A 23,833-nucleotide genomic window follows, 5' to 3' on the forward strand; every position below is an offset into this window, starting at 1 on the left:
GACCAGAAATAGAGCAGCTGAGACTCAAATCAACGCTCATATGGACGCTGGTGTCCCAGGCAACAGCTTCACCTGCTGTGCCACAATGCTGGCCCCCATTTTGTTTAATTTTTAAATCTAGTGTTGCAAGTGTTTAAATAGTAATGCACTCTCAAGTTTGTGTGGAATGAAAAGAACAGAACAATGACAACAACAACAAAGAGCTGTCTGCTTAGCCCAGGGCTGCTCACCCTCTGCACTACTAAGTACCCTCTGTACTGCCTAAGTTTCTGTGTTGGGGCTGCCTTGTGCACTGCAGGGTGTTTAGCAGCATCCTTGGCTTCTATGCTTTAGGTACCAGATGCACACCCTCCACAACTGTTCCAACCCAAAATGTCTGCAGACCTTGCCAAGTGTCCCCAGGGGGCAAAACTGTGACCAATGGAGAACCACTGGCTTAAAAGGCAAAGAAAGGGACCAGGGACAGACGTGCAGTGACGTAGTCATCATCTCCTAATGATGGTCCTTTAGTCAGTTAGGATTTTTGTTTTGCTTTTAGTACTTTGTGTTACAGATAAAACTGCAACAAACAAACCAGTACTTTCTTTGCATATTTGGGCTAGTATATCTGTGTGGTACATTTCTATAAGGGAAAGTACTGGGTTGTAGGATGTGTGTGTTTAGGTTTGCAGTGTTGCCAAAATGACACCTAAAGAGATTAAGCAAATAACACTACATTTACTATTTTATTAAAGATATTCTTTTTTGAAGTGCCTTGACATTTAAGCTTAAATAAGGTCTATGAAAGTATAGGTTTATATGCTAATATATATTTTCTAGTATACATTAAAACAAATGCATTAGATATGAAGATAAAAAATCCTTCACACACCACCCCAAATCATCTTTTATATCAAGTATGGGGAAATCTTCATTGCCAAGATTGGATAACTGACTGGAGAATTGACACTGATCTGTAGTCAGCACTATTTGGATTCTCAGATTATTCAAGCCACTGATTTTGTTCAAGTCCTACTTCTCCATTCACAAGAGTGCTGTGAGGGATTCGGTCACATCTTTGTTAAAACCAAAGCACTTCAAAGCACTGAGAGCTTGCGTTTATCTAGATAAGTCTTCTAGAATATGAAAGTGGTTGCAGTTGTGTAGGAATTTCTTCAGTTAGTCACCCAAGCAAGAGACATTGGTAACTGTCTAATCTCCCTCGTGAGAAGAGCCCAAGCACTAAGGAGGAGTATTTTCTGAGCGTCCGGGTGGCTGTGTAAAAATAAAAAGCAATGGGTGTATTATATTTTTTTTTGACAACAAGAACTTGTGGAAAAGGATGAGGGCCAACAGAACAACATGGCATGCCAATTTTCAATAACCCTCATTCAGCATTTTGCTGTTAATCATCTGCTAGGCTCACAGAGTCACAGTTGCCTGCTCTTTGGCACGGTCATCCCTGAATTAAGCAGAGGTCATTCTTGCAGGTCCATTGTTAGGTCTTGGCGTTCTCAGCATCATCAGTTACTCTTGCAGGAATGGAGCGGTCAGGGCTGAGATCCATCCCTGCCACTGCGGCAGTGTGGGAACCCAGAAGGCTGAGCTGCAGGGGAATGAGGTTCAGATTGGCAGGCGAACTTGGCATCTGTGATGGGTACAGCCAGGAGTCTGTGTGGAAAGGCACAAGCCCAGTGGAGAATCTAATGTGCAGTCTTCAGTAGGGGAGCCGGCAGGTGGGGGACTCGGGGGTAGAGAGTGTCTGGTATTCCTCGTCAAGAAGATTTTAAGGAAGCTGGGTAGCTCTTGGGGTAGTGGGAGCCTGACAAGATTGGGTCAGGACCAGGCCCTAGAGTCAAGTGTGGTGCTTGCGTTTCACAGAACAGGAAGTCAGAGCAGAGAACAGAGGGCAAGAATTAGAAACTGGGGAACAAGCACAATGTATGCATGTATCAAAGCGTCACAGAATTTTCTGCATCAATTAATGAACAGACAACCACATCAGGGTTAACCTAACCAATAATACAAGTTATTGCCAAGCCTGATCCAGTGTTCAGACCACTACCTCCCCCACAGGTTAACATTGGCCCAGGTGGGACTCCAGGGCCCCAGTACAGAGCAGGAACTGAATCTCGATCTGTTTGATAAAACAACTCATGTTTTCCTCACCGCACCCCTCATGCTGCTTCTTCATGAAAAAAGACACACACAGGGGACGTGACCAACCTGTTCACGAGGCCATAGGCTCCTTGAAGGAAGGAACTGCCTGAGTTCCTAGGGGCACCTGGCACGTGCTCAAGGATTATCGTTGAATATGTAACGAAAGCAAAGACCAAGGAGCAGGTGGAGACCCAGTCTCTGTGAAGTGAGTTTCTCACAGCGCTCCAGGGAGCTCGCCCTGCCCAAGATAGTCTATACTGTTTACTGTTTTAGTCCACAATAGCCAAGAAAACCGCTGTTTTAAAAATAGTGATTTTCCTGATGTTGTTCATACTGGAAATGAGGATAGATATTCTGTGAATGTGGCCACTGATCATTGTTATTTTTCTTGGTCATGTTGGAGGGTACTTCAAAACATTTGTGTAAAAATAGAATTAAAAGATAAGATCCTTTTGGTGCAAAAGTATTTGAAATCCATGTATAGGTTTTTTACCACATCATTTTCCATGCATTTTTTTAAAAAAAGATTTGCTTATTTATTTATTTATTTGAAAGGCAGAGTGACAGAGAGGAAGAAACAGAGAAAGAGAGATTTTCTATCTGCTGGTTCACTTTCCAAAAGGCTCAAAGGACGGGCCTGGGCCAGGCTGAAGCCAGGAGCCAGGAACTCCATCCTGGTATCCCACATGGGTGGCAGGGACCCAAACACTTGGGACATCCTTTGCTGCCTTCCCAGGCACATCAGCGGGGAGCTGGATCAAAGTGGAGCAGCTGGGACTCAAACTGACACTCTGATATGGGATGCCAGCATTGCGAGTGACAGCTTAACCCATTTGGCACACACCAGCCCTTTCCATGAACTTTTTGAAGTCTCTTTGTGTTGTATCGACCCCTGCTTAGTACCTTGTGTTAGCACGTGTGGATTAGGCAGCAGGGACACATCTTTATGAGGAGGAAGATACAGCCTGGGACCCCCGAGGCAGAGGTAGACAACTGACGGCTGCTAGCAGCGGGGGCCTAACACAGACCTTTGTTTATTCTTGATACTGTGATTGTTACACTTTTCCCAAGTTGGCTGTCAGATGTCCAGATGTGTCTTCATCACATTGCTGAGGGTCGTGCACATTCTCACCATTGCTGCATACGCTGACGCCAATATTGTTGGCTCACTTAAAAATTCTGATTTGTGTCTTCTCTCTTGAGAAATTGAAGGCTCCACCAACACTGAGTCTGTTTCTCAGCTGTCTGACCGCAAAGCTTCGTGGAAGTGTGTCACTGGGCTTGAACCATTGTTCCTCTAAATGCAGAAAGCAAGCTATGTTACCGCATCTGCTTCACCCACTGACATCACCTGCCTGGCAAGCATCAGCCTTTGAGACCAAGACCCCTCCTGTGCTGCAGTTCACTGAGTCCTTACTATGTGCAAAGCACTGAAGGCACTTGTTCTCATACATTCTCTCTCAGCCTCACACAACCCTGTGAGTCGCTATCTCCCTTTTATAGGTGTAGAAACTAAAGTCACACAAGCAAAGTAACTTGTCCATGATTCTGAAGCTTCTAGGTCATGGCACAGGGATTCAAATCTAGAATTAAAGCCTTGAAGTTGGGGCTGGCACTGTGGTGTAGCAGATAAAGCCGCACCCTGCATTGCCGGCATCCCATGTGAGCACCAGTTCAAGTCCCAGCTGCTCTTCTTAGGATCCAGCTCTCTGCTAATGTACCTGGGAAAGTAGTGGAGGATGGTCCCAAGTCCTTGGGCTCTGCACCCACATGGGAGACCCATAAGAAGCTCCTGGCTCCTGGCTTTGGATCGGCCCAGGAGCCGTTGTGGTCAACTAGGGAGTGAATCAGTGAATGGAAGATCTCTCTCTCTGCCTCTGCCTCTCTGTAACTCTGCCTCCCAAACAAATAAATATATCTTAAAAAATACATTGATTCTTAGAAAAACAAACAAATAAATAAAACCCCTGAACTCAAAGCCTAGGCCCAAAGCTGGGTCTCATATTATTATAACCTCATATTATGCTGCTTCTCCAAGTACTAAGTTACAACAATGGACTTATTGCCAAACACAGTGTTTCTTCCCATACACAGGCCATGTGGGACTGACTTCCAGGAAGTGGGGCTGAGCACCAGGCAGGCCCGGGAGTGCTGCCCTGCCCTTGCCCTGGCCCGTGATGGACACCCAATTCCCTGCCAGTGTCAGCCAGAGCTGGGCTTTGTTGGCTCTGGGAGCCCAGCTGTTGTAGGGAGGGAGTACAGGTGGATCTGGGGTCACCGTGACTCTCATAGATCACTGATCCTGGCCGTGTGTGTGTGTGTGTGTGTGTGTGTGTGTTGGGGGTGCTGCTCTAGCTCTACACACAGGGCAGCTTCTATAAAGGGCTGGAGCTCTGGCCTCACCGCCGTCAGACCATTGAGATGGGGAGGCTGTTGCTGTGGCTTGGTGAGTGTGGCAGGTCCTGGCAGTGTCACTTACTCCAGAAAATAGCAGGCTTCTTGATTAGTTCTCTAGTGCCTAAGAGAGCTGCCTGGGACTCAGGGCCTAGGTTATGTAACAATGGACGGACACAGTGAAGGGTCAGAGGGACCCGGGGGGAATGCTCAGACCAGTGGTTCCTCAGCCATCTCCTTAGACATTTTTATGCTTGTGTTTTACTTTGGACCAATCAGAATCTCTGGAGTGGAGAGGAATCCAGGATATCGATACTGTTACATTTGTGCCAGGGTGAAGAATCACAGCCTAAAGTTTTTGCTGGCCCTGTGCAAAGCATGTGATAAACATGGTGTCCACTTGAGAGGAAAGGGACTTAGGTAGATGTAGCGGCACTTGCTTACTTTAGAGAAGAGGGAACGAGTTGTGTCTCCATCTGTGCATTGCAGCTGGAGGGGGTGCCCAGCTGATGGGTGCACTTGCTCGCTGGAGGCTGTGCTGGGCTGTGTGATAAATCCCTGTGTGACCCTCCCCTTTGTTTTCTGCAGGGCTGGTTCTTGTGCTGGATTGCCACGATGGTAAGGAATTGTGTTCTGCCCTCTAGGGCCAGGAAGCTGCCCTGACTTGAGACGTCCTCTGCACTAAGTGTCCCCTTCAGCCCTGCCCTCCCCTGGCTCTGTTGTCGGGGGTTATTGATCCACTGCAGTTCAGTGGAGGATTTTGGTCACCGGCTGTGGCACTCAGTCTGTGCCAGAATCCAGACTTGCACATCTATTCTGACCAGGATTTAACAGGCATTCTTTCTCCACCCCGGGACCTTAGCCGTAGGGGAAGGACAGGAACTTGGCGTAGCTTCGCAGGATGTATGTGGGGAGGGAGCAGAGGATGCTGCAGTGGCCTGACCTCCTGGACTGCATTCCCACTGCTCTCTGCAAGCTGGGCCCTGTCCCTCTTGGTCTCTGCCAAGTCCTATATGCTCTCCCTCACCAGGCGCTGCCTACAAGCTGGTGTGTTATTTTACCAACTGGGCACATAGTCGACCGGGCCCCGCCGCCATCCTGCCCCACGACCTGGACCCGTTTCTCTGCACACACCTGATATTCGCGTTTGCCTCAATGAACGACAATGAGATCGTTGCTAAGGATGTCCAAGATGAGCGAATTTTCTACCCAGAGTTCAACAAACTCAAAGAGAGGTGTGTTTGTATTAGCCCTGGGGGTCAGATTCTCAGATTTTGCAGAGACAAGAGGAGCATTAAACCCGCTTCCCAGCTACCCTTTGACTTCCCTCTGATTCTTCCAGTACTACCTCCTCTCAGGAGCACTCCCACCTTCAGAACTAGCCAGTGACAAACACCTTGAGCTCTTTCTCACCTCCTTGCCTTTGGCTGGCTGTTGCCTCTCTCTCCCTTCTCTGCCTCCCCCTAGCGGTGAGCTCCTCCAGGAGCACAGCAGTGTCTCCTGCGTCTGCACACCCAGTGCCCAGGTCAGTGGCTGGCGTGGAGCTGGTGCTCAGAAAGTGCGTGCTGAAGCGCTCCCCTCCCCAGCGCTCCTGGGTTCTTCCCCCCTGCGAGGAAAGTCTCGCCAGGGCATTAATGGCTATCAGCGGACAGGGTGCTGAAGGTTGAGCTGGTGTGTGCTGTTCACCGACGTCTCTCAAGCACCCAAAGCAGTCACATGGTCATTGCTCCATAGACAGTTGTTGAAATGGAGGAATGTTTTGGGTAGCTCGTTTCTCCTGGAAGCATCCTGAGGGTGTGGGGGATTTGGTGGGCTGCCGACAGCCCGAGAGCTGCTGGGCTGTGATGACTCAGGGGTGGTTGTTATACTCCCCTTTCCTGGGCTCTCCTCTCTCCTTCACGGCACCTCCTTTCTCCTCTGCTTCCCCTGCCTCCCATCCCCCCATTTCCCACTGTTCCCCCAGTGAGTGAAGCAATAGACTGAGGACCCAGCTCACAACCCTCTCTCCCGCACCCTAGGAACAGGGAGCTGAAAACACTGCTGTCCATTGGAGGGTGGAACTTCGGCACAACCAGGTGAGACTGCATCACCACCTTCTCTCGGGAGGGTGGCGCTCGTGGGCTAGAAGTGAGGACAGACTGGAGAGAAGAAGCTGGCATGGCCCTGCAGCTGGCAAAGTTGGTGCAGACACAGCCCCAACTCCTGACCTGGATTCAAGGGACCCCAGGGTCTCTTGCATGGGGAGTCGGGGAGTCAGGAGTTCCTACAAGTATGAGAAGGCAGGTGGGAGGGGACGAGAGACAAAACGAGGTGGAGGTTTGTCTCCAAAGGCCTTGTTCAGAACAGGAAGAATAAACCCCAAATCTCACAGGGCCTGGGTTTCTTTGTTGCATAAACAGAGCCAGTGACATCAACCTCAGCAGTGTGTTAGAGGGAAGGAAGTGACACACGAATGCTTGGCGTGGTGCATGGGCCTGGTGGCCACTCTGGTTAGCACCTCACCCTCCACAGGGCAGTGTGGGGATGACGAGGTCCTGCCTGTGCTCTGAGGAAGCATCCCCTGTCTCACGGCGGAGGCCTCCTTGCACAAGAGGGGGAGCTGGTGGCCGCAGTGAGGGAGGATGCGCCTTCCACGGGGCCCCCGGGTGCGATGGAGGAAGGACTGGTGTGTGAGCCGACAACTGGCTGTGCCCAGCACCAGGCAGCTCCTCTCCCACTTCAGGCACAAGCTCGGCCCTCGCATACATTATGTCCTCACTGCTCAGGAGAAGCTTACACCGTGGCTGTGTGTGTTCCAAGAGAAAGCAAGAGTCGTGGGGGTTGTGGAACTTGCCAGATTGTTCCCATGGGCCCCTCAGAGAGCACCCAACTGGGAGAGGGAAAACAAGACAATGGAACCCAGGCCCATCTGCCTCTGAGTCTGCTCATTTTCTGCACTCACAGAGCTAGCCTAGAATCACTTAAAGTTAGGCTCTTATAAGTTGGAATTTTTCCAGAAATTTATGTTCACTATGGAACAGAAAACAAACTGAAATAGGAAAAAAAAAAAAAAAGAAGAAGAAAGCAAACAAGCAAATGGAGAGGAAAACCAAAGGATGGGTGCCCCTTCACAGAGCACTGGCCTCTGCCAGGTTAGGCAGCTCAGACTCATAAATGGGCTTGTGGATCTTTCCAGAAGTGCTGGGTCAGTCCCCTCCCCTGATCCAGTCAGCGATGGCACAGGTATGGGGTTGGGTACCTGGTGGTGAGCAGACGGTAAATGCCTTGCCAGTGGATGTGCTGTGTTTTGGCAGCAGAGCTGGGTGCAGCCAGTGCCACCACTGCGGGCTGTGCACTTTTTGCGTCTGCAGCTTCCCTCCCCATGCTCCCTGCTGCTCCTGGGTGCTCAGTCCTGGTGCTGGAAGCGGCGTGTCAGAGGCAGGGAAGCCAGAGCTCAGCCCTCCCTCCCTCCAGCGCTGTGGGCTGTGCAGGCCACTGGGCACCCGGCTTGCGAGGGTCCCGGGGAGGCTGTGGCTTGGCAGACAGCCCTCCCTGCCTCACCCCTGCTCTCTCCGCAGGTTCACCGCCATGCTGTCTTCATTCGCCAGCCGTGAAAAATTTATCAACTCAGTTATATCCCTGCTAAGGACACACAACTTTGACGGTCTCGACCTGTTCTTCTTGTACCCTGGGCTCAGAGGCAGCCCTGCCCATGACCGGTGGACTTTTCTCTTCTTAGTTGAAGTAAGGCCAGGCTGGGAAGCTCCGGAATGCAGAAATGGTTCTACTTTGTGTGGTATCTGGGCTCATGGCAGGGGAGGAGCACAAGGCAGGGGCAGGGGCAGGAGCGAGGCAAGACAGTGTTCTTTGGCTGCCGCCACCTACAGGCGTTGGGAGGAACTGTTGCTGACAGGTGCCCCATGGGTGATCCAGTCCCCGAGCCAGAGAGGGGCCTTGTCTATGCAGCCCCTTGGACTCTCTCGGGCAGCGTCCGCCTGAGCTCTGTGCTCCTGGGCCTGACTGCACCCTTCTGTGAAGTCACCTTGGTAGCCTGCGCCTGTCTTTCTCACGAGCCCGTGGGTGGGCGGGGACAGCGCCTGACTCCCCTTTGGGTCCCAAGCTCGTGGGCTCAGGGAGTGTTTCCTGCGTGATGCTTGCTTTCCCGACTCTGTCCTGCCTGGGTCCACGCGCCTGACTCTCTTTCTCCCTAGGAGCTCCTGTTTGCCTTCCAAAGGGAGGCGCTACTCATCAAGCGCCCCCGGCTGCTGCTCTCCGCTGCTGTTTCTGGGGTCCCACACATCATCCAAACATCTTACGATGTGCGCCTTCTAGGAAAGTGAGTGCCTTGGTGGGGTGGGCCACTGCAGGGTGGAGGAGGGCTTTGAGCTCAGAACTGCGGAGCTGTCCAGCCTCTGCCTCTGACTTCACCGTGTGCCCGCCCTGCTGTCAGTGCAAGTTGGAGTGGGCTGAGGGGCACAGACAGGCAGGAGAATTCGCTCCAGCATGCCCCGATGCTTTCTGTAGAGGATCAGCGGGAGGTGATGAAGAACCAGCTCTCTGCCTTATCATGGGGGGTGGTTTTCTTGCAGAAAATCCCATGGACTTGGCCTCTTCCTGCCCAGAGTCCAGCTTTAAGTATACACTATGCAGTGATGCTGGCATGGAGGGACAGAGGAGTGACCAGCACTGCTACAAAAATAGAAGTAGATCGCCCAGGCACACCCAGTTCTCAGAGCAGGTCTCCACACCAAAGTTACAAGGCTTGCACGCACATCTTCTGGACACGCTGTCTCTGGGCTAATTTCCTCGAGTCTCAGAAAGCAAGGACTTACAGATAAAGCAAGTGGGGCAGATGCAGACCAAAGGCGAGGATGGGAGGTGGGCCTATGAGTGATGGCGGTAGGAAGGGCGGCTCCAACGTGGGAGCGAAGGTGAGCACACAGTTTACTAGTGTTGACCTCGTGGCCAGGCAGGATTTGGAGTCCTACAGCTTGGTGACTTCGGGCAAACAGACTATCCCAAGTTTGAACTTGGTGTACTTAGGCCGTTGGCCAGATTGAAATTAGATTAGATCTGTGTGCACCCTTACATCTTTGGCCTGGTGCGTGTTTCGCTAGACCTGATGGTCCCGAGAGCTTTCAGGAGGAGGTGGCTTTCTGCGGCTCCTGGAGTGGTGAGGCACATTCCTTCGCTGCTCTGGAGTAGCACCGTCTTCTCTCGGGCGTCCATGCAGACCTCCGTGAGCGGTATCAGGCCCGAGTGTGCTTCCTGCCCACCTCTGCCCACCTTCAGGATACTCCCAGAATGCTTAGACCCTGATGCACAGCTGTCCCCAGCCAGCAGTTTGTGCCGGTGGCTGCATCTCAGAGGGTGGCACAGCTTGGGTGGGCTCCACAGGCAGACAGAGCAGGGCTGCTCTGGCATCCCACATACAGCTGTTTGGCTCATCTGACATGAGGATCGGGCCTGCCTGACCGAGATCCTCCTCTTTCTGCCCCTCACAGACTCCTGGATTTCATTAATGTCTTGTCTTATGACTTGCATGGAAGCTGGGAAAAGTTCACAGGGCACAACAGTCCCCTGTTCTCTCTGCCCGAAGACCCCAAATCCTCGGTAAGAGAAAGAAAGGTCCCAGGTGGCCCAGAATGTGCCCCTGAGCCCAGGCCGTGGGCTCGGAGTAACAAAGATGGGTCTGCGTTCCTTCTACCTGCAGGCATATGCCATGAATTACTGGCGAAAGCTTGGGGCACCCTCAGAGAAGCTCATCATGGGGTTCCCCACCTATGGACGCACCTTTCACCTCCTCAAAGCCACTAACCATGGGCTGCAGGCCCAAGCGATCGGACCAGCATCTCCGGGGAAGTACACCAAGCAAGCTGGCTTCCTGGCTTATTATGAGGTGATGGGAGTAGGAACCTCTGTCTGGCAGTTAGGGCTCCCCTGCCCCAGCTGGGGCAAGGACAAGAGCAAGGGGCAGTGGCAAGAGGGAAGGCAAAGAGGAGTCTGTTGGGGCAAGGGAAATCTGCCATGTGCAAGGTTGTCCTTTTCTCTGGGGGAAGTTATCTGAGTCCTTGGTTAGGGACAAGGAGTTCAGAGGAGTCTGGAAGGGAACAGAAATTTCACCCCTCAAAATGATCTTAAGTGTTGGGTGGGTAAATCCTGACTTCTAAGTAAAATTTATTCGTATTAAGTATATATGTATATATGATTTGATTTCAAACATGAAGAAGTCATGTCCTCCTCACCTCACTTCCATCACTAACAACTCATGGCCAATCTTGTTTCACCTCTGCTCTCTGACTTCCTCCTTCCCCACTGCTGGGTTCTGTTGAAGCAATCCCACGACCTCCCATAGCAGAGGTCCTTGCTCTCTTCTCCCCCAGCTGCACTCCTTCATCCCCATCTTTAGGCTTGCCATGGTGGGAGTGGAGGGAACAGACGTGTACCCAAGGCAATGTAAGACATCAGCGAGGTCAGTAAGAGGCACACGAGCACGTGGCTGCAGGGACTTGGGAGCCTCAGGGAGCAGGTGGATTCTGAGCGGCATTGGAAGCATGGGAGAATTCTGAGCAGGGGTGACAAGCTGAGAAGGACTGCCCAGGTAGAGGACAGCAGGTACAAAGGCACCAGGGACGTAGGGAGAGCCAGGCAGAAGGCTACACCCTCACCTTGGACGGTGCTGTAGATGCCAAAGATCTCTCCAGTCTCTGCTGGCTGGCTGGCTGGCCGCAGGTATTTCCCTTCTAGTCCAATGAAATGTATGAGTGATGGCATAGTTGGAGTAATGTTTTTGAAGGATGTTTCAGATCAAAGAGACTTTGGCAGACAGAACCTTTCCAGCACCGAAAGAAAAAGGCAAGCACTTAGACGTTCACACAGCACAACGTGAGCACCTCTGCTTCTTTGCGCCATCGTTCCTAGCACAGAGCCGGCACCCAGTAGACACTGAAATGCTCGGCAGGCTGTGACAACCTACTTTCTGCTGCCTTTAGGAACTTTGAAAGTGCTAGAAGTTCAAGGGCTAGCTTGATAACTAGCTCCCTCGATGGGGTCTAATGAAAGAGGAGAGACATGGTTATAAAAACACCTTGAAAGGATCTAGGTTTGGTCATCAGATGTGGTGCTCGTACAACTTTGGTGCTGGTGTTATTTACCAAAGCCTGTCGTGGTGTCTTCAGGAGGGCATCCAGTCCTTGGTTCTGTCTCTCTCTCTCTCTCTCTCTTTTTTTTTTTTTTTTTTTGCCATGGGCAGTAGAGGGAGGGACTGGTGTCAGTAGGAATTTGCTCAGAATAGAGAGGAGGGCCTCTGGGATGCCTTCCCATTCTCTCTTTGATCTTCCTTCCTCTTCTTCCTGTATTCGCTCTCCTGGGGCAATGCTAAACAGTTTGCTGGTGCTTTTCCCCATGGGGCTCACACGCTGCTCCTCCTGGCAGGTCTGCTCCTTCGTGCGGAAGGCGAAGAGGCACTGGATTGATTACCAGTACGTGCCCTATGCTTACAAGGGGAAGGAGTGGGTCGGCTATGACGACGCCATCAGCTTCAGTTACAAGGTGAGGCTGGTTCCCTTGCTCCAGCAGATCATTTTCCACTGGCTTCCATGGGCCCTGGTCCACTGTGTGTGTGTGTATGTGTGTGTGTGTGCGCACATGCATGGTATGGACTGGGTGAAGGTGAAAAGGTGGCGATGACTGGATCTGGGGAGTTTCAGGGAAACTTAAGTTTTAGCGTGCAGACCCTTCTAGTCCAACCATCTTATTTTCAAAAGAAGGAATCTTGATTCTGAGGGAATAAATATTTCAGTTCACACAGCTTTTGGGAGGGCGCTGTCTTTTTTTCCCCTTTGGACAAGATGATGTCACGGCAGGTAAATACCTACACAAGGTAGATGATACTAAGAATGGCATGAATATGACTGACAGGGGGCTGGGTGGGAGAGCCAGGGGAGGCCCCCTGAGGGAGGGGGTAGGAGTAGGTGTCGCAAGGAGAGCTCGGAGGGGCAGAAAGCTTGTCGCAGGTTCAAAGAAGAACTTGGGTGCAACAGAGGTTCTTTATGGAAGGACCTGGAGGCTGGTGAAAGAGTTAAGTCTTCATGTTGTGGGAAAAATCAGGTTCCCGAGCAGGTGCATGACCTGCAAGTTTGAGAGCTGCAGAACCTGACTGTGACCGTGACCACCCACTCTGGTGTTTCATACACTTGAGTCTGAGAGGGTTGTTATACAACGTGAATTAAAACAGAAACATAGAGGTTCCTGAACCTGCCCCTGCTTTCGAATCACCCGAGAGACTTGATGTGTGTAGAAATTCCTGATTCTGCCTCTCAACGTTCAGTAGGTCTTAGAAAAAAACATGGAAACTGTGTTAGTGTGTCTCCATGGGTAATCGGGTTGGTGTTTGGGAAGCTCTGAGAGAATGAGAGTCCGGGTCAGAGTGTGTAGGAGAGGCAGTTTATGGGTGAGAAGTTTCAAGATGTGGCTACTGCCTAGGTACTGGATCTTGCAAGCGGAAGTCACAGCACTGTTCTGCGAAGGCGTTTCAGAAGGTTCATGGAAACATGGAAGTAACAGATAAGGTTAGATGCCAACGTTGTGGCACAGTGAGTTGAGCTGTCACCTGTGACGTTGCATCCCATACTGGAGCACTGGCTCTGGTCCAGGCCGCTCTGCTTCTGATGCAGCTCCCTGCTAATGCATCTGGGAAGGCAGCAGATGATGGCAGAAGATGGCCAACTACTGGGCCTCTGCCGCCCATGTAGGAGACCTGGATGGAGCTCCAGGCTCCTGGCTTCGCCCTGGCCCAGGCCCAGCCATTGCAGCCCTTAGGGGAGTGAACCAATAGATGGAAGATTCATTCTCTCATTCTCCCCTCCCTTCAGATAATAAATAAATAGTTTTTTTTTTAAATTATAGGCTTATTTAGTAAAAAATTGAAATTCATGCTTAGAAGAGTTTTCAAAAAGCTCATGGAGAGTGTGCATTTGAAAAGATGTATGTTATGCATGGATCTCAAAATGTCTTTTTTTTTTTTAAAGATTTATTTATTTATTGGAATGGCAGAGTTACAGAGAGGCAGAGGCAGAGAGAGAAAGAGAGGTCTTCCATCTGCTAGATGGTGCAACAGCTGGAGCTGCGCCAATCTGAAGCCAGGAGCCAGGAGCTTCTTCTGGGTTTCCCACTACGGGAGTGCAGGGACCCAAGGACTTGGGCCATCCTCTACTGCTTTCCCAGGCCATAGCAGGGAGCTGGATTGGAAGTGGAGCAGTTGGGACTCAAACCGTTGCCCATATGGGATGCCAGCACTGCAGGCAGTGGCTTTGCGTGCTATGCCACAGTGCTGGCCCCAGCAGGTGGTTTTTCTGTGGGCGCAATGTGGTGGAGGAAGGCAAGAAAGACTCTTGGAGATGCCCCGGCAGATCTCCCCTGCTGGGGCAGGTGTGGCTTCCAGCCTCACCACCTCACTCCGTGACGTGGGAATGGAGGGCAGGAAAGAGCAAGGACTCAGGGAATTACCCAGCTGGATAGGATTAAACATCTGACCCACAGGACATCAGAGAGGGCATCGACTCCACGTGTGGAGGAAGGCCCCAGGACCAGCAGCTGGGGGTGGGCTTGCTTTAAAGTGGCGTGACTGTGCCTTGCAGAACTAGAGAGGGGTAGGAGCCCAGCTTGGGGTGAGGCGTTAACGGTATTTGATCAGAGACTATTAGAGCTAAAAGAGAGCTGGAGATCATGGTTGGGAGATAATTATTCCAGGATTTCTTGGTGCTGCTGCATAGTCTGGGTGTTCTGAGCAAAGGAAGCCGTCTCACTATGCTAAAAATAGAGCCCCGCCGTTCCCCCTCCCCAGAAACCACTGCTGGCACTGGACGATGGCAAAGGTCCGCTTCCTAGTGAGGACTTGTTTACATCGCACAGTGAAGCTCACTTGCTCTGGAGGGGAGCAGGGCCAGACGTGCCACCACCCCATAAAAGCTCCAAGTCTGATAACGTTGGGGTTTCTCTGTGGTGCACACCCGGCTGCACGCGCCAGGGAACTTTAAGCCTCCAGCACATGGCTCTTTGAGTAACTGGAGGCGCGAACCAACTCAAGGTGCTATTCTGGCAGCTCTCTTCTTCTGTGGCTGCCAACAGTCTCTGATCAAGAGGTACAGAGTATGCGTGTGCATGTGCGTGTATATGCGTGTGCGTGTGTGTGTGTGTGCATGCGTGTGTATGAAACTGGCAGGCTAACTTATTAGCTTGTAAATAGGGTAAACTTTTAGAGCCTTCACAGCTCCAGACTTCACAATGCTGGGATTCCTCCTTCCATTTATTTTACATTTGGGGGAAGTAAAACCCAGAAAGGAGCACAATGACCAACTCACACAGCTGTTTGGATGTGAGGGGATCTCCTTTGCTCTATACTGTGACGTCATTGGCAGGCTAAGCGTAGGCCCTGGAACTTGAGTTAATGCACCCTGCCATTTAGGGCTGAGGCTTTAAAAACCACAGACATAAGCCTTTGTATTTTCTCATCTGTGGAAAGACTATGATCCTCTCTGTACCTTATAGCACTAGTGTGAGATAAAGAAGTGATTTTTAAACAAAACAGCAGCATCTGTAATTTAGTATGATCATGGGGACCCAGAGGATAGTAACTAACTTTCATTGAGCTTCAACTTGTGCGACGTGTTGACCCAAATGCTTTATATGAGGGGCTCTTTAAGAGACGTTCTGCAGCATTCCTACTTAACATCAAACACAAGACTGACCATTTTAACCACTTCCGATCCCACAATTCGGTAGCATGCAGTGCATTTACATAGCTGTGTAACTATCACCATCAACTGTCTGCAGAACTTTTCATCTTTCCTGGTCAAAAATCTGTACAGCCCATCCCCCCTGCCCCGGGGGCTGGAATCACCATTCCGCTTTTCCTATCTATGAATCGACTGCTGTAGATACCTCACGTCAATGGGCTTATGCAGGACTTATCATTTCCTTTCGCATAATGTCTTTGAGTTTCATCCATGTTGCCGTCTGTGTATCTAGGAATTCTTTGGATCCTAAAAATGCTGCAAATATTATTATTCCTTTTTTTTTTTTAACAAATAAGGCAACTAAGCCACACTAAGGATTATGTGATTTTTCAAGACCTCCTGTGGCTATTAAGCACCCCACTGCATTGCCTCCTGAAAGGGCTATCTTCGGATTTTTGCCATTGTACCTGGCATGGAGAGTGGCCAGCAGTTAACTGACTACTGTTTTTACAGGCAATGTTTGTCAAGAGAGAGCACTTCGGGGGGGCTATGGTGTGGACACTGGACATGGATGACGTCAGGGGCACTTTCTGTGGCAATGGCCCTTTCCCCCTTGTCTACACATTGAATGACCTTCTGGTGCAGGACGGTGAGTAGCTTTGCCCTGCACCCTGGGTTGGGTGTCGCATGACTGGGCACTGGTGGGCCCCTTCTCCCAGGTCTAAATGCTTTGGTGCAGCAACAGTACGTGGAACAAAGAGACGTCGTGATGTCAGGCTAGTACGTACTCTGATCTTGGTTGGGACAATTGGCCTTTCTGACTGCCTTCTTTGAGATTCCCTTGCCCTACCTGTAAAATGGGAATAATCCTTACACTGGACATTATTTTAAGGACTAAATAAGATATAGAATGAAAATTGTACTGACTCAGCTGGCACTCAGTATAGGTAATAGTTTCCATGTTTCTCCTGCCTTCATGGCAAGAACTGAGAAGGGAATTGGGTTCCTTTTGATGTCTCTTTCTGAGAGCAGAGGCTGCCCTGGCTGGTAGGAGCTGGAACAGCCTCAAAAGAGAGAGTGTAGCCCTGGTTCTGTAGACAGCTGCAGCTTAGTCAGGCGCGGCTATGGGTGACTTCAGCCCGGTTGTTTAGAACGTGTCATGTAGGCCCCCCTTGCTCTCAGCTTTGTCCCCAGTGCCTCTTGTGATATGGAACACAGGAGGCTTCTCCCTAGGGATTCAGTAAGTAAGGAGTTAGGCCTAGGGAGAAAGGTCTTGCCAATGGGATAGACAGAGAGGTCAAAGTGAAGACTTAAGCATAAAGAATGGGTAGGTTCCTGCTTGGGGTCATTCACTGGAAATGGAGCAAATTCACTGACAGGCTGGGGCCATGTCAACATGCTGGGGTGGCGGAGCGTGGCTTTTGTGCGTTGGGGTTTCATCTCTAGCCTCTAGTGGGTACATTTGGAGATCCTCCAAGTCTAGATTTTTGGGCCAGATTGGAACCTGGGGGTGGCTCTAGTACCAGAAATTAATCGGATAGAAAGGAAGAGGCAGGAATCTCATCCTTTCCTAATGATTTTTCTCCAGAGTCCACCCCGACACCTTTGCCACAATTCTGGTTCTCCTCAGCTGTGAATTTTTCAAGAACTCACCTGGCCGTGACGGAGCCGCTGACCACTGATATTAAGATTTTGCCCCCAGGGGGCGAGGCTATGGCCACTGAGAGCAGTGGGATGTCTGAAGCACCCAGAGGTGCAGCTGTGTCCCTCGGCAAGCACACTGTGGCTCCGGGAGAGAAGACTGAGCCCCCTGGGGTGAAGCCCATGACCCCTCGGAAGATGACGATGACCTCTGCTTGAGGTTGAGACCCTGCAGTGAAGACAGTGACTCCTGGAAGGAAGGCTGTGGCCCTTGAGAGACATCAGTGGCCCCTGGTGGGCAGGCTATGTCTCTGCAAGGGGACAATTCGACTTCCGAGGCAGTCACCGCCCCTAGGATAGGCAACATTAGCATGCAGGTAGACGTTGGGAATGCGCTGCCGTCCTCTGTCCCTGCCGTCTGGGGCCCAGGTCTTGTTTCTGATAGCTGCTTTATTCTTACTCAACTCAACGACACTTAGAAAAAAAAAAACCCTGTCTCTCCAATAAAAGAAAACTCTGCGCTGGATCAGGGAGCCTGCATTCAGATGGTGGCAGAAGCAGGGGCAAGCCCTTGTGTGTCGTCCTGAGTGATGTTACAGAAGCTGCCTGACCCCAGCCATCTGTGAGCTGTTCAGGGGAGAAGCCACGGAGCATCAGTTGCTCTTCTGATGAATAAACTTAGAGACACAAGAATGTTCTCTGAGATTCTTTTCCAGAAATGAGCTGGGCAGCCCAGTTGTCAGCTTCTCCTTTTTGGGATCATTTCCCTCTGCTGCTATTTCTGCAAGGAGGGCGTGTGCGTCTGCTCCGCAGTGTGGACTCTGTGCTTCCTCCTCTGCCGAGAGCAAGCGCTCAGGTCACTGGCGGTCAGAGCAGTTCTCCGGAGCCCGCCAGGGCAGCTGGGAGAAGCGGTTGGGGGGAAGCTGAGGCTTCCATCTGAATTCTCTGCCTGGTGAACTCCCAGTGGTTCCTGAAGCTCCCCTTCCCCCCTAATTATTCTCTCTACAAGAAGTGGTTGAGAAGGCAAATGATTTTCTAAATTAGTTTCTGTAGTGCCACCTACATGCTTGTCCCAGTGCTCCTCCAGTGCTCCCATTGCCACGCATCCCACAGTGCAGCCTACCCAGGGAGCATTTTCTGGGCATGACAGACCCTCCTAAATTACCGTAGATGTGGGACCGAGTCTAGCCCTCCACTTGCAGGAGCCAATGCCACACAGCATGGGAGTCTCACTTAAGCCCAGTGTTACCTTTTCTTTTTGAAGTATAGCGTCAAGTCTTTGAGCCAGGTGTCTCACATTGAAACGCTCATGGGACCAGGTGTCTGTAGGACAGACTGGGGCCTTTGAAGGCGGGTGGCCACATGCTTGTGTTGCCACAACAGCAGTAGCATGTCAGTTAGCTACTGTCGCGTAATGAATCAATCCTAACTCTCGTGGCTCAGAGAGCAGCCATATAGTTAGCTCATAGTTCTAAAAAATGTTGACAACGTGGCCTGGGTTCAACTCAGTGATTCCAGTGTTTTGTGCTGGTCTTGGCTGGAGTGGCTCGTGCATCTACAGTTAGTTAATTCACTGGACTGGGGCTGGCTGATTTTTTAACAGTGGCCCTGGCTAGGCTGACTGAAGCTCCTACCCGTGAGATCTTTGATTTCTCAGCTGTGTAGCCAGGCCTGTTCACATGGTCACATTGTTACCAGGAAATGAGAGAAACCTTCAACAGACAATTCACTATTTAAAAGTTTATGTATTTGAGAGGAAGACAACACACACACACACACACATACATATCAGGTGTTGAACACAGGTACTCTAATATGGGATGAGGGCGTCTTAACTGCTAGGCTAGCTGTCTGCCCTGACAATGGATTTTTACAAATATTTTACTTATTTACTTGAGAGGCAGAATTGCAGACAGAGAGAGGAAGAGACAGAGAGAGGTCTTCCATCCGCTGGTTCACTCCCCAGGTGGCCGCAATGGCTGGAGCTAGACTGATCTGAAGCCAGGAGCCAGGAGCTTCTTCCAGGTCTCCCACACAGGTGCAGGGGCCCAAGGACTTGGGCCATCTTCTACTACTCTCCCAGGACATTAACAGAGAGCTGGATTGGAAGAGGGGTAGCCGGGATGTGAACCGGCGCCCATATGGGATGCTGGCACTGCAGGTGGAGGCTTAGACTACTAGACCCCAGCACTGACCCCAACAATTGATTTTTTAAAAAGATTTATTTATTTGAAAGATGTAGTTACAGAGAGAGGTAGAGGCAGAGAGAGAGAGAGAGAGAGAGAGAGAGAGAGAGAGAGGTCTTCCATCCGCTGGTTCACCCCCCAGATGGCCACAACGACCGGAGCTGCCAGGAGCCAGGTGGCTCTTCCAGGTCTCCCACGTGGGTGCAGGGGCTCCAGGTCTTGGGCCATCTTCCACTGCTTTCCCAGGCCATAGCAGAGAGCTGGATCGGAAGTGGAACAGCCAGGACTAGAACTGGTGCCCATATGCGATGCCGGCTCTTCAGGCCAGGGCATTAACCGGGGCCACAGCACTGGCCCCGACAATTGATTTTTAAGTCTATTGTCCCAGTGGCTAAAAAACAAGTCAAATGTGCAAGTTCAAAGTTAGAGTGTTGTGCAATTATCCAGGTGGTTGCAAGGAGACACAAACCAATTGGAGTCCATTATTGCAATAATCTTAATAATCTTACTCTATAAGTTCAATGATCCAACATTTAACAGAATCTAAAAAGTGTGTGTGTGTGTGTGTGTGTGTGTACAGTGATAGAAAGCACAGTATCTGAGGGTCAGAGACAAGGCAGTCTATTAACAATAGTAAGAGCCAGAACAGTATCTTGTGCTAGTTACCCAAGCCACAATCCCACAGTGAGCTCCAGTAATCCAAACTGTGTCTACACATGCAGTGGGCACATTTCAAGAGAGAAACCCTGGGTTAGGAAAATGAGGCCTCATACAGGGCTGTTGGCTACCTGCCATTCTCTCCCTTCCCATGCTCAGAGGGGAGAGAGAGCGAGCGAGCTCTCTTTAGGTTTCCAGGCTATCTGCTGTTCAAGTATCCTTGAAAAGACAGTCCAAGGAGTACAGAAATGCCAGGCCCACAGAGATCACCCTGGGAGTGTTCTAGTAGTCATCCTACTGCCATCACTACCCATAGCTCAGCATCTCTGGTGTTGGAGCCCAGGTACTGGAGACTGCCTCAGCTTCCCCAGAAGTCCTGGTCTCCCCGTGCAGCCGTCACTCCTGAAGTTTCCTATGGGTACATCTGCTTGGAAGAACCTGGTCACATATGAAACCCTTATTCCAGGGAACACAGGGTTTGATGTTTAGCTGGCCAGTCTATGTTCAGGAAGACACACCAGAGGGGGTTCAAGGTATTGAATTAGCCAATGTCCATCACCTGTAAGGATCACTCTGTGGCTGCCCGAATTACAGCTTCACCCTTCTCATACTCGAGCATCCTAAGAACAATTGCAGCAAATGATCTCATCTAACACAGAATCAGCTCTCCCAGTGGAGATGTGGAGGTGGGGGGAGCAACCCAACAATGGCATATGGGCAGTAACAGACGAAAGGAACTGCATTACAGCATGAACATAAGCACATCGAAAGGGGTAGGGAAGAAAGGAATCGGCCTTGGAAAATAGGAATTTTTGACTTTATACTGAAAGGCTAAAGGAAAAAAGAACTACACCCAAATATTGTTCTCTCGTTAGCAAGCTTCTTGTTCACAGCTGTATACACGAGTGATGATACAATCGCTTGAACGTGCATTCCAGAAGGAAGCAGAGAAGTAAATGTGCTGTGAACTGGAGTCATGTTTCTTGTTGTCGGAACCGTAAGTTACAAAGAGGGAAAGTGGAAAAGCCAGAATGAACCCCTGTGGCATGAGAAGTGGTGGTATCAGCATGAAATCATGGCTTTAAAAGCCAATACAGACACCTCGGTATAAAGCGAGCGTGTTTCCCAGCTTTGACTGCCCAGAGGGCTCTGGAGCAAGGCTCTCCCAGCAGCGATCCATCTTTCCAGGGCTGAGATCTTGGCTTCTCAGTCCCTTTCTCCAGCAAAGGAACCGGTGGTCCTGGAAGGTGTGACTGATTGTTGGGTCGAGGCAGGGCACGTACAAGAAGAGACTGGGCCATCTCATGTTGCCACACAGTTAGGAAGGACTCAGAACCCGAGGGAGCCATGCTGAAGGGACCCAAGGATCCCCTTGAAGGAGCTCCCGGTGGCCGCATGTCAGACAGCTTGAACCACAAAATAAATGGTGGTAATACTGAATCACCTCATTGTATCACGAGTCTGCACAGCCATCAGTAAGCAACTGAATAAATGGGGCCAGCGCTGTGGTGCAGCGAGTTAAAGCCCTGGCCTGCAGTGCTGGCATCCCTTATGGGTGCTGGTTTGAAACCCGGCTGCTCCACTGTTTTTTTTTTTTTTTTTAAGATTTTATTTATTTGTTTATTTATTTGAGAGGTAGAGTTACAGACAGTGAGAGGGAGAGACAGAAAGGTCTTCCTTCCTTTGGTTCACTCCCCAAATGGCCTCTACGGCAGGAGCTGCGCCAATCCGAAGCCAGGAGCCAGGTGCCTTCCCAGTCTTCCATGCGGGTGCAGGGGCCCAAGGACTTGGGCCATCTTCTGCTGCTTTCCCAGGCCATAGCACAGAGCTGGATTGGAATTAGAGCAGCCGGGACTAGAACCAGCGACCATATAGGATGTCGGCGCCACAGGCGAAGGATTAACCTACTGCATCATGGTGCTGGCCCCTGCTCCACTTCTGATCCAGCTCCCTGCTAATGTGCGTGGGAAAGCAGCAGAAGATGGCCCAAGTCCTTGGGCCCCTGCACCCACACGGGAGACCCAGAAGGAGCTCCTGGCTCCTGGCTTCGGATTGGCGCAGCTCCAGCCATTGTGGCCATTTGGGTAGTGAATCAGCAGATGGAAGCCCTATCTCCCTCCCTCTCTCTCTGCCTCTGCCTCTCTGTAACTCTGCCTTTCAAATAAATAAATAAATCAATAAATCCTAAAAAAATTGAATAAATGTACTAGTCGAGAAGAAGGGCCAGCTTTTCCTTACAAAGTCAGGCCAGTTAGCAAATGTAAAAGCAGAAAATGTAAACAGAAAATCACTATTTGACAAACAGAATAGTGACAATTGTTAGAGATAAGGAACACTCAGTGGGATGCTAAGATTATTGGGTTAAGAACATGACAAGAAACAGGATATTTGCACTGTCTCAAAGTATTTTGCCACAGTACTAATTACAGAAGGAAAAATAATAACTTTACAATGGGAGAAACACAGCAGACACAATATAAAACCAAGTGATCAAAGTTAATGGAACCGTCTCATCAAGCAGTGCCCACGTGGGATGTGGGTGCCGCAGGCGGAGGACCAACCCACTGAGCCATGGCGCCATAGCGAGCGACACTTCCCAAAAATATTCTCACCTGGCTCTCCCCAGCACAAACTCCCTACAGATAAACTCCATGAAGGCAGAGATTTTTTGTCATTTTTGTTCACTAAGTATCCCAATTGTGCCTGGCATTATTCTAGAAAATGATGAGCTAGTATTTCTTTAAATCCTGTTTTCTCCCATTATTTCCATCGTATCCTCGATGAGACACATAGTGTATTCTGACTTTTCCTGCAGTTCAACTTTCATGGCTCATATTTTGTCTTTATCTTCCCACTTCTTTTCCTCAAATCTTTATTCATTTCTTCCTGTGAATTGCTATTTTTGGCTGTATCCAGAATAGTATGTGACCTTGTGGAAGTTATTAATATGAAACTAGAGTCGCTTATGTCAGCCTTTAACACAACACAGTAAGGAGGAGCCATCCAGCGGCGTGCCTGTAACAGGACTTGTGCAGGAAGCTCCCGCGCACGCACCCATGGCAGCGACTATGCAAGGAAACGCCTCAAAACACAGCATCTTCGTCTTGCGCAAGGACATTTGCTGGACAATGGCTGCCTACGGCAACGAGGGGACGCCGGCGTCTGGCCCTCTTATGGGAATGTCTACTCTCTGTCCTGTGGACACAGCTCAGGTGAACGTGACTCACCGCCAAGCACAGACTCTCTCTGCCAAGGAAAGAGCTGTGGAGATGTTATGAGCTATTTTGAAGTCAGACGAAAACCTGCTTTTGTAAGTTGGGAATGTAGCCACTAGGTGGCAGCAGCAGACCGGGTTACTATGAGAAAAGCACTAGAACATATTTCTCTAAGGAAGTGCGAAGTCCACCTCTTCACACTTCAAAGCCAGGGGACCTGGGGCACCGCAGGTCTCCAGGAGGCTGTGTTATAAGAGGTCGTGCGTTCACACACCCAGGCTTGAAGTCTCTGGGCTGCCTTCTGTTAAGTGCTACCTTAGCCTCCCAGGAACATTGCAGTAATGAAATGAAGTATGTGTCTAGTACCAAGCTGTGTGCAGTAAGTGGGAGTAATTGTCATGACAAGCATATCATCAGTTCTGTTTCCCTTTGAAAACTAATTTCTATAAAGAAACACTAGATCATTCATGCAAAACTGGAGCTCCATCTGGTTTGTGTGTAGCTTGAAAGTAGTTTCATGACAAAATATATCAACTACATGTCTACTTACGGAAGCATTTTGGTATCTGGTCTCTTACACCCAATGTGTCTCAAAGGCTATAGTCTTTTTGTTAAAGATTTATTTATTTATTTGAAAGGCAGAGTTAAAGAGAGGTAGGGCAGAGGCATCCACTGGTTCACTCCTTAAATGGCTCTGCAGTGGCCAGAACTGCACCGATCCAAAGTCAGGAACCAGGTGCTTCTTCCAGGTCTCCCACATGGGTGCAGGGGCCCAAGGTCTTGGGCCATCTTCTACTGCTTTCCCAGGCCATAGCAGAGAGCTTATCAGAAGTGGAGCAGCCGGGACTAGAACTGGTGTCCATGTGGGATGCTGGCAGTGCAAGTG

General features: G+C 50.2%; 1 protein-coding gene across 1 annotated transcript; it reads left to right on the forward strand.

Annotated features, from left to right (window-relative positions):
- Positions 1-4,560: 4,560 nt before the first annotated feature.
- On the forward strand, positions 4,561-17,582 carry OVGP1 (oviductal glycoprotein 1; the record flags this gene model as incomplete). Its single annotated transcript, NM_001082105.1, is given in 11 exon segments — positions 4,561-4,585; positions 5,122-5,151; positions 5,564-5,768; positions 6,552-6,608; positions 8,091-8,256; positions 8,724-8,848; positions 10,017-10,125; positions 10,226-10,411; positions 11,947-12,063; positions 15,762-15,897; positions 16,837-17,582. Coding segments are annotated over 11 exon segments (1,428 nt in total). The 3' UTR covers positions 17,109-17,582.
- Positions 17,583-23,833: the final 6,251 nt, after the last annotated feature.

The sequence above is a fragment of the Oryctolagus cuniculus genome, chromosome 7 (genome assembly GCF_051225735.1).
Source record: "Oryctolagus cuniculus isolate XC-2025 breed Fujian yellow rabbit chromosome 7, ASM5122573v1, whole genome shotgun sequence".
NCBI classification, from domain to species: Eukaryota; Metazoa; Chordata; class Mammalia; order Lagomorpha; family Leporidae; genus Oryctolagus; species Oryctolagus cuniculus.